Source organism: Acanthisitta chloris, unplaced genomic scaffold (assembly GCF_000695815.1).
Source record: "Acanthisitta chloris isolate BGI_N310 unplaced genomic scaffold, ASM69581v1 scaffold24339, whole genome shotgun sequence".
NCBI lineage: Eukaryota > Metazoa > Chordata > Aves > Passeriformes > Acanthisittidae > Acanthisitta > Acanthisitta chloris.
The window spans coordinates 27,152-44,482 of record NW_008690592.1 but is presented as its reverse complement, the minus strand read 5'-3'; the positions used below and the strand labels follow the sequence as shown (position 1 = coordinate 44,482).

At 38.8% G+C, this 17,331-nt stretch overlaps 1 protein-coding gene across 1 annotated transcript; it reads right to left on the bottom strand.

Annotated features, from left to right (window-relative positions):
* Positions 1-3,733: 3,733 nt before the first annotated feature.
* Positions 3,734-10,309, bottom strand: LOC103809043 (vascular cell adhesion protein 1-like). The gene is made up of 6 exons (XM_009081853.1): positions 10,069-10,309; positions 9,068-9,385; positions 8,194-8,466; positions 7,366-7,632; positions 6,670-6,936; positions 3,734-4,175 (listed from the first exon to the last, which is right to left on the bottom strand). The coding sequence occupies exons 1-6, from the start codon at positions 10,307-10,309 to the stop codon at positions 4,015-4,017; spliced, it is 1,527 nt and encodes a 508-aa protein (XP_009080101.1). The 3' UTR covers positions 3,734-4,014.
* Positions 10,310-17,331: the final 7,022 nt, after the last annotated feature.

Here is a 17,331-nt window from a genome sequence, read left to right as displayed (position 1 = left end):
TTTTCACATCCAGAGAAGTGCAAATCCTGGAGGTTATATTAATTCCATTGAATTAACAGTGAGCTAGGCACAGGAAAAAAAACAGGAATAACAATACATGCAGACTACTGGCAAAGTGTGCTCTTCTACTGCTTGCTACCACAGACACTTGCTACAGAACAGGGATCAAGACAAAGAATTAAGTTCTGACAAAAATTTAAAGATACAATAAAATAAACAGGACCTTACAGGGGGACATGCTCTGCTTAGAGAAGTTACCTGGTCCAGCACAGCAGCAAGCTGATGAAGCTGAATGGCCTGACACATGCAGAGACATCAGATCATCATTTGGCCTTAAACATCATAATCAGGCCCTGCTAGTTCCTGAAAACAGGAGGAGCCTGTCCCTGCAAACACAAGGCCATCGGTGCTATCTCCAGCAGATAACAGCACCTCTGTCATGGGACACATTAACTCTTCCATTCAGTATACCTACAAAATAATTTGAAAGCATTCTTTGAGAAGTTAAAAAAATGTATCCTTTTCTGGTTTAGCTTTACATTTTATGGAAGAGTACATCCTGAACTGACAGCAGGGAGTGAGATTTTGCAATCACCTGTTAAAATCCAGACACATTTTATCATTAGCATTTAGCATTGCCCCATGGTATTGCTGGGCTAAACCCCTGCTCTGAGGACAAAAGGGCCACAGCTGTGCTTGAGCACAGACTAAATGGGAAAATGCAACTCTAGAACCTGTGAGTGACTTTGTAGAAAAAACCTGAGAGGACCTGTCACAGCCCTTCACTCTACAGACCACTGTCTTGGTCATAAAGACAGCCCCTGGGACAGGGACTCTTACCTAGACCTCCAGGCAGCTCTGACCCATTCTGAAAGCACTTGCTGGGCTGGAGCTGCTGTTCATAACTTTTTGCCAGGGCAAAGGCTCTGCAAATTGCTTGATGAGAAATAGTGCAATTCCTTCTGTAACAGTCAATAAAAAGAGAAGTCATTTGACTGAACTTTTACCCTCCATAGGGCAAGCTTCTACCCAAACCATTAAGTGTTCTGGAAAATACCGAGAATCAGGCAGAAGGGGAGGAGATCCCCTGGCAAGATCCTTCTTTGTGATTTCACTGAGCGGAAGCTCACTGCCCACACAAGGGCAGCCTCTCCTAAAATAAGCACTACATCCTCTATCTATTCACTTAGGGCTTCTGGGTGAAAAACTGGCCCTGTTGAAATCACAGGCTAACTCCTATAGACCTAAATGACCTTAATGGAGACCCTAAGGTCTCCTAAACCACGTGGACATTAAGGTCTGTGTCTGTATCAGAAATACTGATGAAACCAACAGCTGAAAGGATACTGGCAACTCATGGAGGAATTTCCATGAAAGACTACACAAGCACCAAAGCATTGTAGCAAGGGAGCTCCTATTTCTCTCCCATTCCTCTTTTTAGTCCTTCTAAGGGATCACAGAGAGGGGGAAAAGCACAGGAACTGCTATGTCCCTTCTCCAAGTAAGCCTCACCCAAGATTTCTCAGAGAGGGCATAAGAAAGCAAGGCATCTCACTGGGTCTCACCAGAGATCCAGCTACTGCTTATGTCTCCAGCTCTGGGAGACACTACTTCAGGATAGCATACAAACCTGGCCACTTGCTCCAGTACCTATCCCAAGAATTGCTCAGCATCAATGGCCTTGAATTAGGGATGGTATACAGTAAATTTCTGCCTACTCCCTTCAGTATTTGCTTAAGGACCTCTAGCCCATTATTTTTTCCACTCCCACTTTGAAGCAATTGATCCTATTATCCCCCAGAACCTTCTGCATCAAATTCTAGTAGGTCACCATTCATTGTGTAAAGAAGTGCTATTCTGTTCTCTTTGTTAAACCACTTTCTCCTTAGTTTGCATGTCTTGCAGTTCTGGCACTGCATGATCTAGAGAACAGCAGTTCTGCATCTGTTGTCTGCTATCAACTGCCTTCACAATTTGGAAAACATCAGTCACATCCCCTCCTCCTTCAGAATTCTCTCTCCAAACTGGAAAGTCGCAGACATTTCCATTTTTCCTGTTTTTCAGTCCTCCTTCTCTGTATCTGTTCTAATTATCCTTCTGGCAATACAGACACACAAACCATACCCAATAGGCAAAATGTGTGTGCACTGAAGTTTTGCACAGTGGAAAAAATCATGCTTTCTGGTTTATTCACAAGACAGCACTGAGACAGGCCTGACATTATTCTGAATAAATATGCCTGGCACCACCTCCAAGAAATTTATGTCATGGGCCTGTCAAAGCTCTCCTCCTCCTCTGTCTTCAATCTTTTCTTCACCCTCCTACTGCATGCTCACATTCCTCCAAGCCAAGTCCACACTGCTCTCCCATTTTTCTGCTACACCCCCACCTTCCAAGCCTCCCTTTCCAATCTAGATAGGCATTCTGCAACCACTGATTTACTGTGCACAAAACACTACTGAACATGCTGTGAAAAAGATAAGGGAGATCTGCACCACTGCCTCATCCCATAGCAGCTACCAAGAGACATCTGCATTTGCATTGCTGTTGGGAGCAGTTGTTATCATGTGTGTAATGTAAAGACATATTCTTTGCATCTATCTCTGCTTGACCTTCTGTGTGCAAGTTTGGTAGATCCAAGCCCACCTGCCTGTACCTAACACAGTGGATCAGAGTTGCTGAGACTAGATGCACTTCCACATCTCAGACACAGAGCCTGCACCCTACAATCTTGCCTTCAGTGCTGAACATCAGCACCCAGATGAGTCAAAGCACCATTGCTGCTCAAGAAAAGGGATGTAGGGAAGAATACTATCAAGCTTCACATCTCCTTCCCAGCTTCTTTTGTGTTCCACAGAAAGTTCACTATTTTCACAGCCATTTTGCCAAGTGTGTGGTGAAAAAGGCACTAATCAGGATGAATCATGCAGACTCTGGTTCTGTATTAAAAGGAAAGTTTTTAGGCATGAATTTAGATTTCCACAGTGAGCAGCTTGGGAATGGTGTTTCTTTAGGAAACAACTGAAGCACTATTGTCAAAACTGCACAGATTTTGCCTGTCCCCCTTGTCTCTGCCTTTAGGTCACTGCTGGCCTTGCTTGTGCCTTTACAGCTAGGGCTTCCCATGATCTGCTGTTTCTAAGGATAACTTTTACTGGCTCCTTTCATGTTAATGTGTATTTTGACATCATCTTAAGCAAGAATCACTAGGGGGATTTAGTAAAAAAAAATCTTTGGGTAGTTTTATTTCACAGTGGAAATCTGTAAAGCATATTTATCATCAGCTTATATTTTACATGAAGGGTCTGATTTGGCTCACCACAAAATAATAGAATTCTGACATTGATTTAATAATGATTAAACACTTAAAAAATACCTCAGCAGTCCTAGAACTAACTAGATTACAACCCCAGACACTTTCTGAATAACATTTAAAATAAAAGGTTCCACAAATAAACCTCAAGATCTTAAATTAAATTAATTAGAAATGCAATAGTGATTCTATTACTGAAGGTAGAGATTTTATGGCAGTATCAGTGAAAGGACAACATTTTCCAACCATTTCCACAAGCAGACAAATTGTATTAAAAACATTCACACTGTAGAGTAATACAAAATAAAATATCATCTGATCAGCTCAAGAAATGCTGATTTATACATCTGAATTAACAAAATTTCTCTGTACAGTTGCAGTGAGACTGCAATTTTACAAACTGATACTCAGTTGAACCTATTTATAAGACAAATCATACACTATGTACAAACTTAGTTCTCCACGGAACTCTGCTGAGCATGCTTCAATACAAATGATTTACCAGTTTCTAGTAGAGGATGGTAGCTTTTCCTTGAATTTAAAACCCTAAATACTTAACAAAACCTGAAAAAAATCCATTTGCTATCACATGGTGCTGTTGTTAAGTCACTTGTTTGTTACCGTATGTTATGGAAGAGTAGAACCAGTCACAACAATAAATAAATTTGCTTCTTATCAACTAAAGATTTATATTCATGTGATCACACTTTCAGCCTGAGTGCTTTTACTAGACTGTAGGATCCATTTATCTTTGCTCTTCTTGACACGTAGATCAGAATTGCAACTCCTGGTACTGCTATTGCTGTTACAGAGGAGAATGCAATAATCAATGGTATCATTTGATCTGGCTCTTCCAATCTTGCTGTAAATGGAAACAAAAGGAGAAAAAAGTTGTGTAACAATTGATTGAAACAGATACACATACATCACTGTAAGCGCAGTGTTATTAACAACCTACACTTGGAACACTACTTATGACTTAATGCACAAAGCACATTTCCAAATGTTTTTCTTATACTTCTTTCTTTTGTGACTTCATATTACACACTTTAATTTCTAGCCACTATCTTGGTCTTGGATTTGCTATGCAAGTTCAAACCCATCTGATACCATCTGCAATGAAGAATACCATGAAATTAATGAAGAATACAAGAGGAATACCACATATTTTACCCAGGAAACATTTGGGTACATTTCAGCCTGCTGAAAACAATGCCTCAAGGGGAAGACCATGTTTAAAAAGCCAAATCTTTAGATATTTTTGTGAAACAGAACTTTCTCTGGATTAGTCTCACTGTTCATGCATGTGGAGAGAAATGCAGCCAGCATCCACCTTCTTCTGGTGTTATCATTAAAGCTACTCTACCAGCTTGGGTAAGAGAGACAATAACATCCACACTGAAAGGAGGATAACTGCAGTTTAGTCTCATCAGCTCCTCTATTGTTTGGGTTGATTTCGGGTGTGTTGGTTGGGATTTTTGCGGTTAACTGAAGTACTGTTGTGCAAGGATTAGCCATGAACTAGCTGTGCTCACCTTGACACAAAATTCAGTAGAAAGTACAAACAAAATTAGCTTAAGGTAGTACACCTACATACCTACTACAGCTATCTCAATCACTGTGATGTTATTTCCAATCTTATTGAAAACATGAAGCAAAGACGTGCCTGTATAATTTTGGTGACATTGCAGAGTATAAAGGTTTTATTCACTGATGGCAGAGCAGTTTTTCCTGATGGACTTTTTTCGGGACCACCTCTGATGGTGGGTTACTTTATGTGCTACATGTAATTGTGATACTTTAACATTTTCTGATGAATATACTAACACAGTGATAGTTTCAGGAGGAACTGAAAAGAAATGCAAGGTAAGATTTAGCAACAAGGAAAAACTCATGAGGTATAAGCAGCTTTTATACGCAGAATACTAATCCAGTTAATGCGCCCAATGAAATAGTTGAGCATGTAGCTTTAGACACTGCTCTGTCACCAGCTATCCTTCACACACTGAGACCAACAACTGCTGATAGAAAGAACATTTTATCAATTGATGGGGTATGTTGCGTATTTTTTACTTAACATGGAGCCTTTTCTTTTTTCTTACTTTAAATTCACTATTTATTCATTTGAGTTCATGATAGAACACAGACCAATGGACCTAGAGGTTGATGTCCTCTTTCAACAGAGGAGAAATAGAAAAGGCAAAGGAAGGAGTACTAAAATAGTTTGGGGTTTTTCACTAGGTTCCTCAATTTTACATCCTGTTTTCAAAGATGGAAGTGGAACTATGAAAAATTTTGAAGCAGCAATTATTCTGTGAGTCTGTCATTTCTGGACAGAAGTTTTCATTAGCATTAAGACCCTACCACTTATGACAAGAACTTCTGCAATTAATCTCAGTTATTTTAATGATAATTCATCCTTAATGAAACTGAACATGTCACTCTGTCTAAAACAAATCCTAGTATGAACTCTGTACAGTAGTTATTTAAACTAACCTTTGACATAAAGTACTGTGTGCTAAGCCTGCTCTCCCACTTCATTAATGGTATGCATGTGCCTTTCCTGTGTCCTTTAGCTGAGCCTTCTCTATGGTATATTTGCCATCTACTGTTTCAAGGGTTGTGAACCCATCACCTCTTTTCTTTTACAGAGTACTCTGAAGGGATGTAACAGATGTGCAGGGGATGGTAACTCTTTCTCCTTGAATCACTGCACTTAAAGGGGAAATCAAAAGTGTATTTTTTGGTGCAGCTACAAAAATAGAGAAGGATAGGGGAAAAAACTGGGTTAGTGGCAGAAGTGATCCCGAAGCAATACACTGTTGCTATGCAATAGACAGAAGCAGTAGGGCTAAAGTAGAGAAGTCTGCTCACTCCTGAAATCTAAACTTCACTATTGTTGCATATAAATTGAGGAATCAGCATTTGCTATAGCTTAAATGCAGCTTGCAAGAGCAGAGTTGGAACTTAGAGGAGAGCCAAGGAGCTGCAATACTGTGCTTCCACAGAGATGTTTCAGCATGTGGTTTCTCTTTGAATCTTTCATGTGCAGATAGCCACTGAGACCTATTTGGAAGAAAATACAGGCACTGCATAGTGTCTAAGCCTCGTGCATACATTTGCCAATTGGAAGGAGTGATGGAAGCTCAGCTGACATAAGAACTTCACATAAGCTATCTGTGCTAGGGCAGATCTCACACTTCATGGTTTAAAGCTTCCTAAATGACTTAATGACATTAGGACCTCCTTGTAACTCCTTTGGCATCAAAGACAGAATTACCTCATCCTTCACAGAAGGAGATCTGGACCTAAAATACATAAAACAAAAAACTTGTTTTCTGTTTTGTTCTACAAACCTTGAAGAAGTAATTTCACAGCTTTTGCTTCTTTGCCAAATTGGTTATAAGCTTCACATTCATAAAGCCCCAGATCTTGAGTTTTTATGTTCTGTATAGTTAAAGTTGCATTTTTGAAACTTTTCGCAGACTCCCCAGTGGCTTCCTTTTTCTTCCAAGAGATCACAGGAGATGGATTACCAGAACTAGTACATTTCATTGTCACAGTTTCTCCTTCTTTAACAGCAGTAGTAGGGATGACAGAGATCATTGTGTTCTTCGGCCCATCTGAAAGGAAGAGTCCTACAGTTAATCATTACTGGATTTTTTAGAGATGGATCCAACATGTCCTACTGGATGGCAGGTTGTCAGCCTCCCAAAGTTAGCTTCTTTTTAATTTTCATAAAAAGCAAAGCACAATCTACCAGAGTTCCATACAAACCCTCCACAGCCTAAACATATGAACCAAGTACTTCTAACCAAGAACGTTAAGAGGCAGGTAAGTTTCTCACTCATCCAGATCCTGACTGTCATTGCACTAAAGATTTCAAGACTTTGTTTCGGTCATCAGCACTGCTCCTTTCTTTCAGCAGAGGTCTATGCTGATTTTTTTTTGTACTCACAGGGTTTTGTTTAATTTGATGATAACATTTACCACTGAAGGAAGTGAAGAATTAACTATTTTTAAATGACTAGGAAAACTTTACACATACTTACATTCCACATTAAGTGTTATTTCACTTTTACTTTTCCCAAACTTATTTTCTGCTACACATTCATAGTCTCCTCCACTTAGGAATGTCACAGATGGAAGAAGGAGAATACTCCCCTCACTGTAAGGACCAATGTCAGCACTGTCAGATTTTCTCCTTAAAATAATCTTAGGAGGAGGGTTACTCTCAGCAGAACATTTTACAGAAACATTTTCTCCTTCTTGAACTGTTCTAGAAGGCTCAATGGAGAGTTCTGTAACATTTGGAGCACCTGCATGACAAAAGAAAAATGTGTTACAGTGATGCAAAAGTTCTAAAGATGGAGAGGGTTTTAAGGAAACAGGAATTGCTCGCCCAAGGATATGTTCATTTTGGTTTTGATCCCAGATTCCATCTGAGACTTTTGGCTCTATTGAAACAGTAGTAGCCGAAATAATACAACAACATTATTAAATGGCCAAATAGTTTTACTATTAAGTGATTATTAAATTTATTACTAATGACTAAAACTAGTTCAAAGGACACTGTGATGTCCCTGTGAAATATTTCAAGGAAATAACACTGCGCCCTCCCATCATGTTCTCAGATTCTTTTATCACTTTGGGCGTTGCACTGTGGGAAGTGTCCTAGATCAGGTTGCTCAAGGCATCATCCAGCCTGGCCTTGAACACTGCCAGGGTCAGGGCAGCCACAACATCCCTGGGCAACCTGAATATATAACAAGGAAGGCCCCACAATTTCCTAATTTTCAGTGTTTCAGCATCTTCCAGCCTAACAGGCAGCTGTTAGTTGGGTAGTGAGTAATACAAGCTAAATTCAAGCAGACTTGTACCTTGTATAACAATGTCCACAGTTGCCTTCTCTGTTTTATTAGTTACCAGATTAATTACTTCACAGACGTACAGTCCTGAATCACTGAAATGGGCATGGGGAATAGAAAGGACACTGGTTTTTGTCAGATGCTGAATGCTTTTGTCAGCTGAATGTTTTCTCCACACTATTTGTGGTGGCGGGTTACAGTCAGTCATACAAGTGAGGTTTAGAGAGTCTCCTTCCATTGGGGAGTTGCCAGGAGATGCAATAATGATAGTATTTTGTGGACCAACTAGAAGAGAACAGAAGAAAGACAAGATCACTAAGTTAATGAAGAATGACACGCACATCTTCAACACTAGCTCCTCTAGAGGTACATTTGACAGAATGCCAAAAAAGAAATGAGTAATATGTATTCCAGTAACACAGTGGAACAATTTTTCCAGATTTAATACAACACTTTGTTTGCAGCTTTGAAAGCTAAGCTATAAAAAAAATATGTATAATTTATTTTTTTTTTACTCTTTAGTTTTGGTCTCCTTATTGTTTATGACTATAAACTTGGAATTCCTAAGTATAGGATAGCAATTTTAAAAACATTTGCTTATCTGCATGATGTCATTTTTCTTCTGGTCTTTACTTTCTGACTGAGCCGCAGTGCCCAAAGTAAGAGAATGAGAGGAGTTACTAAAACATTGCCTAACTTCTGTCATGAACAACAATGGGTATTTAATGACTCAGTGTTTGCTACTGAATACAACAGAATTCAGCTGAATACAACAGATCATTTACATAAATAATATAGATAAGAAGTGCAGATTATAAACTATTTATAGCACACACTTTGTAAACCCATTCCAGGAAACTTAACATACTTTGTGTGAAATACCTACAGTTTGGATTCAGTTTCTGGGAAGATACTCTTTCTTTGGGTTCAAAGTCCATATCAGGCATGGGTAGCTTGGCCACACAGGCAATTTCTTTCCCAATATCTTCAGCCGTGAGATTAAATGAATATGTCACAATTTTAGTCTCTGTATTTGTACTATCATCTTCATAAAAATTTTTCTCATGAAGAACATGTTCCTCTTTCTTTAAGAGTACTTCCAAATGATCAGAAGGATACACATCAGGAATTTTACAGGTGACAGTGACTGGTTCTCCAGCAACTGAGGACGGACTGATCTCAATAACAGGGTCACTGGGAAAAGCTGAAAGAATAAAATCAATTCTTTAGACTGGCAGAGATGAATTCCAGGGTGAACATAAGAGCAAGATCCAGACATTAAGCATGTTGAGTTTAGAGATGTTCATAACATGATGTTCTGTCAACTTTATTACAAGACATACCTTGATATGAAGACACACAGATCTTTTATAAGCAGTTCATACACTATCAGGAATTTTATTTGTACAGTTAATGAAATATAATTACAAAAGATCTACTAAGATCCAGCAAGGCACCTAGGCAGTGACACAGCAGCCTAAATATAGACATCCAGAGCAATCCCTACACTGGTCTTATCCTGTTTTCTGTGCTGGTAGGTTTAGACATCTGAATTATTCCCCTGCAAACTGCAAAGGCTTTGATTTATTTTTTTCCCAGCTTTATGAGTGCATTGGGGAGTGAATGTTTTGGCTTTCAAGCATTACCAAGAATAAGAATAAATAAGACTAGCACATACTATCCTCAGTGCACAAAGCTAAGCAGAAAAGGGCTGAGAAAGTGTCCTGAACAGCCAGATAAAGGAATCTTACAAGGAAATATATGTTGAGCTATAGCAGACTTGCTATCCTAGAATTACAAGTTAACGACCAACCACCATATCTAAAACAATTAGTGGTTTTTTTATAAACATGTACTATTAAAAGAGAATTTTACAGTTTTACTTACAGTAAAGTTCAACTTTGACACTCTTCTCTTTTTTCTCTTTCTCATCACAGACGACAGTACACAGATAAGCATGAGAGTTTGCAATGCTAACTGGATTCATAGTCAAGGTAGAGTATGTCCTATAGTTGTCCACTGTTCCTCCCAGGGGGTTGTCCATCTGGGTTCTCCAGGAAAAACTTGGTGATGCACAGCCAGTAGTATTGCATGTGAGCATATGTGTTTCCCCAATCTGTGCAACCATTCTCGTAGCAGGTATAATCTCCATTTCAAAAGCTTTAACTACAATAAGGAGAACATAAATAAGCTCAGCAGCTTTCTCACCATTTATTTTCCTATTTTTTCTCATGTTCTACTGTGCCATGAAGTCTTTACTTTCCAAGTTTACTTAAAGTTGTGTGAAGTTCAACTAATATAGCACATACAGTGGTTTACATCTCCAAAATACCCCATAAATATTGCTATTTTTGTCAAGAATAATACAGACTCAGATGACTAACAGACAGATCTTATATGAAATGGCATAAACCCAGTGCTGTCAGTGAAAATAAATGCATTGGCACAATATAACTTTTTTTTTTTTTGGTCAGGTGGATGTGGTTCTAAACCTCTGCAACACTTGAGGGGAGAGGTAGTAAGTAAGATAGCAAGGACGACTATGGGAACACTTTCAACAGGACATTTAGTACCAAACTTAACTGATACTGTCAGGAATGACAGCAAAAATCAAACCTGCAGTGATATACTGCAGTTGACTCCTAGACTGTCTTTGAGCAAACTCAATAGGAAAATGACTGTGCCGTTGCAGAGCACAGAAAAAGCTCAAAGTAAATGTCAAAAAAAGCATCCTGACATTTTGACAGAACTACTTAATTGACAGTTGTATTCACTGAAATGAAAAAGTAACTGGAACAAAAAGGAATAAAGATGAAACAGTAAATGTTAGGTCAGTTCACACATAACGAAGTTAAAAACAAGTAAAGCAAGCACCACCAACCCCCCTCCCCAGCTTACCAGTCCTTAACAGGTACAAAATTACTAGCACGGCCTGGCTTGTTCTTCCCTTCTGTTTCAACATTTGTAATTGCTGCTACTAGGTAAAGAAAGTAAATTCAAAAGTTTTGCTTTCTGTTTCCCGTGGAGAAGCACAGTGCGCTCCTGCTGCTCTGCAACAGTTTATTAGAACAGCTCCAGGCTGCGCTTTATAAAGACTCTCCTCGAGGTGGAGTGGGAAATTCCCGGCCGGGGAAATCCTGGCAGGGTGGAAGAGACCCACAGCGAGCTGTGCCGCCTGGCTCTGCGCCCTCTGCTGCTCCGTCAGAGCCCAGGAAAACAACCAACACCAACACTGGGAAATACTGTGCCTACTAGACTTTCAAAGAGCAAGTCAAGATCTGATCCTGCAAACAACTGATAAAATGAAAGAATGTGGGTAATTCCAAGTAATTGAATGGCATTATATCTCAGCTGGAACAGTTACTCAAGTTTGCTTTCAGTGAAAATATTTTTGTAGGACTGAGAATACTTCCAACAATGCTCAACTCTGTAACTAATTTATTCTGATTAAGTATTCCCTTTGAAAACTGTCTTGTTTATAAAATGTGTTTATTTAGTGATTCAAAACTGACCAACTTAGAATCACAGAATTGTTTAGGCTGGAAAACAACTCTAAGATCAGGTCCAATCATTAACCTTGCACTGCCACTTTCACCACTAAACCATATCCCCACGTGACACATCCACACATTTTTTTAAACACTTTCAGAGATGGTGAATCCACCACTTCCCTGGGCAGCCTGTTCCAATGTCTGATCAACCTCGCAGGGAATAAACTTGAGGGTGCAACTTGAGGCCATTTCCTCTCATCCTGATACTCGTTACCTGGGAGCAGGGGCTGAACCTCACCTCACCAAATAAATTTCTCAGCAAGAAATTAAAAATAAAGCATATATATGTTTTTAAAATGTCTCTGGCAATTCATTCGGTATGTTATAGTTTGGTCATTTGATGTCTGTGAAATATTATCATATAGCATATTTTATAAACAGCACAGATTCAAGCGAGTCATAACTTGGAAAAATAAAGGATGAAGCAACAATGCTGTAAATGCTGTTACATCAATATGTTTTAAGGCAAGCAGATTTTACATGGTGAATAACCTAATGCTAGCTTCAAAATACTGTGTTCAGGTGAGAGTCGTAGCAGAGGATGTAAGGGTCCTGCTGGACTACAGGCAGCAAGTCTTTTTCAGGAGCTATTTCTCATTGCTTTTTACCTGACTGCAGCTGCCTATACCTTTGCATCCTCATAAAAAGATGGCTGGACTGTACAAGCTGCTACAGAAACACCCTGGGTAAAATAAGAAGCACCAACCACCTTTTTCTCACATACTCGTCATAAACTCATAAATATAAAAGCAAAGTAATGATAATAGAAAGATAAAATTGTAATCTCAGGCAGAAAGTATGTCTTCATAATAATAATTAATAATAAATGAAAAAAACAACCCAAGTAAACTCAAGAATTACCCAGAAGACAATTAAACAGAGAAATACAAAGCATCTAGTAATGTCTAACCAAAAGTCACTAAACCTAAAATTCAATGAAACTACCACAGTGGATTCTACCACAATATTTTATTATCATCATCATATTAGTGCTCTGAAAGTATTGTTATCAAATCAAAAAATCCCAGATCTACCCAGAATAGGTAACAACACATCTACAGAACGGGATTTTGCTTGACAGAAAACGGTTTTGTTGAAGAAAAGTGTACTCTCTCAGTTGAGTAACTAAATACCTTTAAATTACTGGCGGAGAGAAGCCAGAAATGAAACTCTTCTGCTTGGACTGCTAAGCTGAAGGAGAAAGGTAAAAATTTCCTTGTTTCTGGGAAATAGGTTTCTAAACAGAAAGAAATATAAACATAACAGGCCATATCCGCAGGCTGGAAAAATAGTAATCGAGTCCTTCATCAGATAACATGAAATAGGAAATTACTTGGATCCAGCTTGGTAAAAAAAACTGGACTGCTGCCATTAACTTTACTGCAATTGGAAGAACTATTATACTGAGTGGTCAGACAAATTTAACTCAGGCAGTATAGGTAAGAGCAGGGTTAGCCACAAATGTTATTAAGAGAAGTACAGATCTGCCAATAAATTAAAAAAATTCTTAAAACTTGCTCTTTACCCAGCTTCAGATGTGAGCCTTTTATGCATTATAAAAAGAACATGTACTTTACTGTTGCTCCTACCATCCTCAGCATCATCCTCCAAATAGGAAAAAATGGGTATCAAGTTTGCTTATTTTCAGAACTGGCTGTTCTGTCTGAAAACAAATAGAGATCAGCTGTCAAGTTTTAGCAGTTGACCTCAAGACTACAGATAATCTAGCTGTTTCTTCAGACAGCACAGAGGAGGATGCTGAGGATAAAAATAGAGGATGCAACTACATCCACCGTGAGAGAAGTATTATAGGATCAACTGGAAGAAATCTTGACACATGCAGAGTGTAATGAAGACTGGAATGAAACAAGCATTGCAAGAATATTACTAAGGGCAAAAAAGATTAAAAGAATTAAGCACTGGGATGTAAATATTTGTTTCCCAATACATCTAGTAATCAAAAGAGACTTTTCTCAGGCTTTGATGGATGAACAAAGATAAAACAATTGTGTCTCGGAAGGGAGTCTGGAAATATTGAACACATCATTTTTGGCCTGGCATCAAAATACACAAATGTCCTTCTGGAAACTGAAACTTACATCAGACTTTTCTGGACTGTAAGAAAAGAAACAATTTCAGAACTGTGCTAAGCATTTGCCTTAACTCATACCTTCTACAATCCTGTTAGATACCTATATCATGAACTTCAATTAGTTTCCTCTAGACAAAAGAAATAACAAGTTCTTGATACCTTATTTGAACAAAATACACATTATCCAATACATTAGTTATCCAACATGTTAGTTATCCTGCATTTTTAATGTACTGCACTGTGTCATAGGGGCTACTAGGGGAAAGCTGAAAGGCTGAACCTCATGCAGAGTTTGGGCTCTTAAAACCTTCACCACATGCCTTGTGATTTATGGTCAAGGACCTAAGGCAAAGAGGGCTAATCCTTTTGACAGAGGAAATTTAAGAAAAAGAAAAGGTAGAAGGAAACTCATCTAATTTGACATTTTGTTTCCTGTGTCAGCAATAAAATACTTCATGGCAGTTCATCCAAATACTTGCATCTACAGCAACCATTTGGGATTTCTGCTAAAAATACTCGGTGCTGGAGTAATAACTTCTATACAGGGGCTCAACACAGAAACATATGCAACATGTTTATTACTAAGGATCTCTGTGTCCCATTGGCTTGAGAGGACAGAATCCTTCTGTGGAAGGCTTGACATGCAGGTGAGAAAATGCAGCTAAGCCTGACTCAACAGTTCTTCAGCCTCACATCACAGAGGTATTACAGCAAGTTGATACTTAGGGCCCCCATTCAAACTGCAGCCCTCACAGGGCTCAGGAAAGATTTCCTTGGGATGCACACTGGATCTTTGAGGAAAGAAAGCCTCTTACAGAGTGTCTGATGGTTTCTGGAAGCAGCTGGGATGAAAAGCTGCAGGGAGTGTCTGATCCCTCTACAGTATGATCATGCCTAAAATAATAAAAGCCAAAAGATGTGCTCTAACTCAAATGAGAACTATTATTGGAGAGAAAGCATACACATAGCACGAAGGAATGCCCTTCGGGCACCGCATCCAAGGTAACACCTTAATATGGTCATATCTTAACCAAATAACTGAAAAAACACGAACCTGGAGGACATGTGTGAATGCTGCTGACTCTATGGCTAATACAGCAGATAATGATCTGACAGCCTCAAAAGTTACAGTTCCCAGCGACCTCAGTAGCCTCCTATATGGGTTGTACATTGTCTCCTTCCTCTGGCTTTTTGGTTTCCAGAGCTTCCCCAACCCTTTGCTTTCCCTGACTCCCTCCACCTGCTTTCTCATCACCTGACAATAATACAACCTCTGTATAGTCCCAAGAGGGGGAGGAGAGCATCACTGACTCCCTATAATTTTCATCTCCGGATGGGAAGGATGAGATCTACATGCCAATCTATTTAAAGGGTTGTGTCTGTTTCAGGAATTGTAACTTTGTACCTAACTACAAAAAGAACACCAACGCATTACCCTGTAACCCACATCACACCTTACAATTGTACTCTACATCTAACTTGTCATCTACTGAAAAAAAGAAAAGAAAGAAATAACTTCAGAAAGTTTTATCATCTGCTTTTTTCCCTTTTCTGGAATTTCTGAAATACCCTATATAAAAATAAATGCATCTACTTCCTGCATTATCTTTCTCAGGCAGCAGCTTCCCAGCTGGAACACTTCCTGTTTGGTCAGTTTGAAGGCGTCCAGAATCCACAAAGGTATCAGATAAAATAATAAGAAGTATGATAACCTGCATAGACTACAAAATAGCTAATTTCTTATTTTCTTTTATTCAGAGGCATTGTCTATTTCACTTTACAGAAAGAACAAGAAGTTCATCTGAGAATGAATAGAAGCCACTAGAGAAAAAAGTCCCTACTTTTTATCTTAGTCTCCTGTTACTGGCAGAAAACAAGCTGTGGAAATTCCAAAACTTACTTCTGAAAAAAAAGAAAGTATGATTTTGGTGATGCTGGATTTAAAAGTGAAACTGTTGAAGAGTCTTTAAATCCACATGCTTAAAGTGCCAAGTACTGTACTGCAGGTTAAACTTTCTTAGGTTGGGTAGCTGAGCTCCTATTGTCCTCATAGTGACATATGTAAAATAAAATTTCTCTCTTGAAATATTCTCCACTGTATAGCAAGAGTAAAATTCAAATATGAGCCTTGGAGTATTCAAAATCTCTTTGGGAATTTTGAAGAGTTCAGTATTTTGACCCAAGTATACCAAGACACATCAAAATCTGTTGTTCTCACTGAAATTTTACCTTTTCAGACAAAACTCATGCAAAATGGTCAGAGTAAAAAACTTAAAGTAGGCTATGGGTCAAAGTGTGGATGTGGCTAGAACCTAGGATATAGCAAGACAAAGTCAGTTGATAATATTTAAGAAGGAATATGACCCAGTTACTTAATACTCCCAACATTCTACAGGAAATTCCAAGACCAGTGTCATTGTGCATCTCATTAATGCCAGTATTTCACATGGCCATAATAAGTCTATCAAGACAGGGGTGGGGAACTTTTCGACCAAGTTTTGTTATTACTCACCAGCCGTTGTTCTCCAATGCACTTGTGTATTGGTCACTTCCCTATTTCCCATTTCCTTCCTGCTCTTCAGTCATGAGGTACATGTATGTCCCTAAGGACCAGGAAAGACAAAGGGGAATGATGAGAGCAAGATCTGTAACAGACCATTCCAAATGGAAGCAATGCAGAACTCGGATTCTCCTAGACAGGCTACTGATAACTGCACTGCTACTAATTACTGTCTTCAACTTGTCTATCAAAATATATTCGTTTTTTTCTCTTACAGTGGTTGCTATTCTGAAGAACTCTGTTCAGCTGTATAGATGTTACTGTTGCTGCACTGTGTTATAGAAATGTTGTCTTTGTAGTCCCACAATTGACTGGCTAACTAACAGGTGCACAAATATCAGAAAGGAATTAAATGATCTAACACTGCATGATTCAAGATGTGTAATCACTTTCTTTCCCCCCCACTCTCCCAAGTAAACTATCATATTAACTGCTTTGTTTGTTAACACTTTCATGGAAGGAATATGCCAAAGTAGGAGTAGCTAAGTGATAAAATACATAGGCAGCTGAGTCTTTCTAGACAGGCAAGGGTAAGAAAATGCAAGTTACTGGAATTTAGTTCTCCTTTCAAGATAATTAGTTGGCTTGGCATCAAAGCCTCAGTCCTTGTTGTCTGATATAGACAACTGAGCAAACATGACTTTCATACTGGTGTCACCCTGTCTGTATCACAGACCATGTTACTCACTAGTGATAAGAGAGGCAACTTGAGAAATGTGACATGTGTTTGAAATTGCTGTCAGACAGGATAAAGGTCTGTGCTGAATTAGTCTGAGAAATGTCTGACTTCCAACATTCCAATGCTTCTTAGCCAAAGATCCCTTCTGAAATTTGCCAGAATTATACGTGAATACCTATTCATAAGTAACAGATGGTTTAACGACCCTTTTGGTTGAATTAGTTTTACCTCATTTGACTTAATTTCTGACTATAGTTAGCTTCACACC

Coding starts and splice junctions, on each gene's coding strand:
- LOC103809043 (XM_009081853.1), bottom strand. CDS start 10,309: ATGGTTGCACAGATTGGGGAAACACATATGCTCACATGCAATACTACT. Junction 8,467..9,067: donor CCAGAAACTGAATCCAAACT/GTAGGTATTTCA, acceptor GTTCTCTTCTAG/TTGGTCCACAAAATACTATC. Junction 4,176..6,669: donor TGTGAAATTACTTCTTCAAG/GTTTGTAGAACA, acceptor TTCCATTTACAG/CAAGATTGGAAGAGCCAGAT.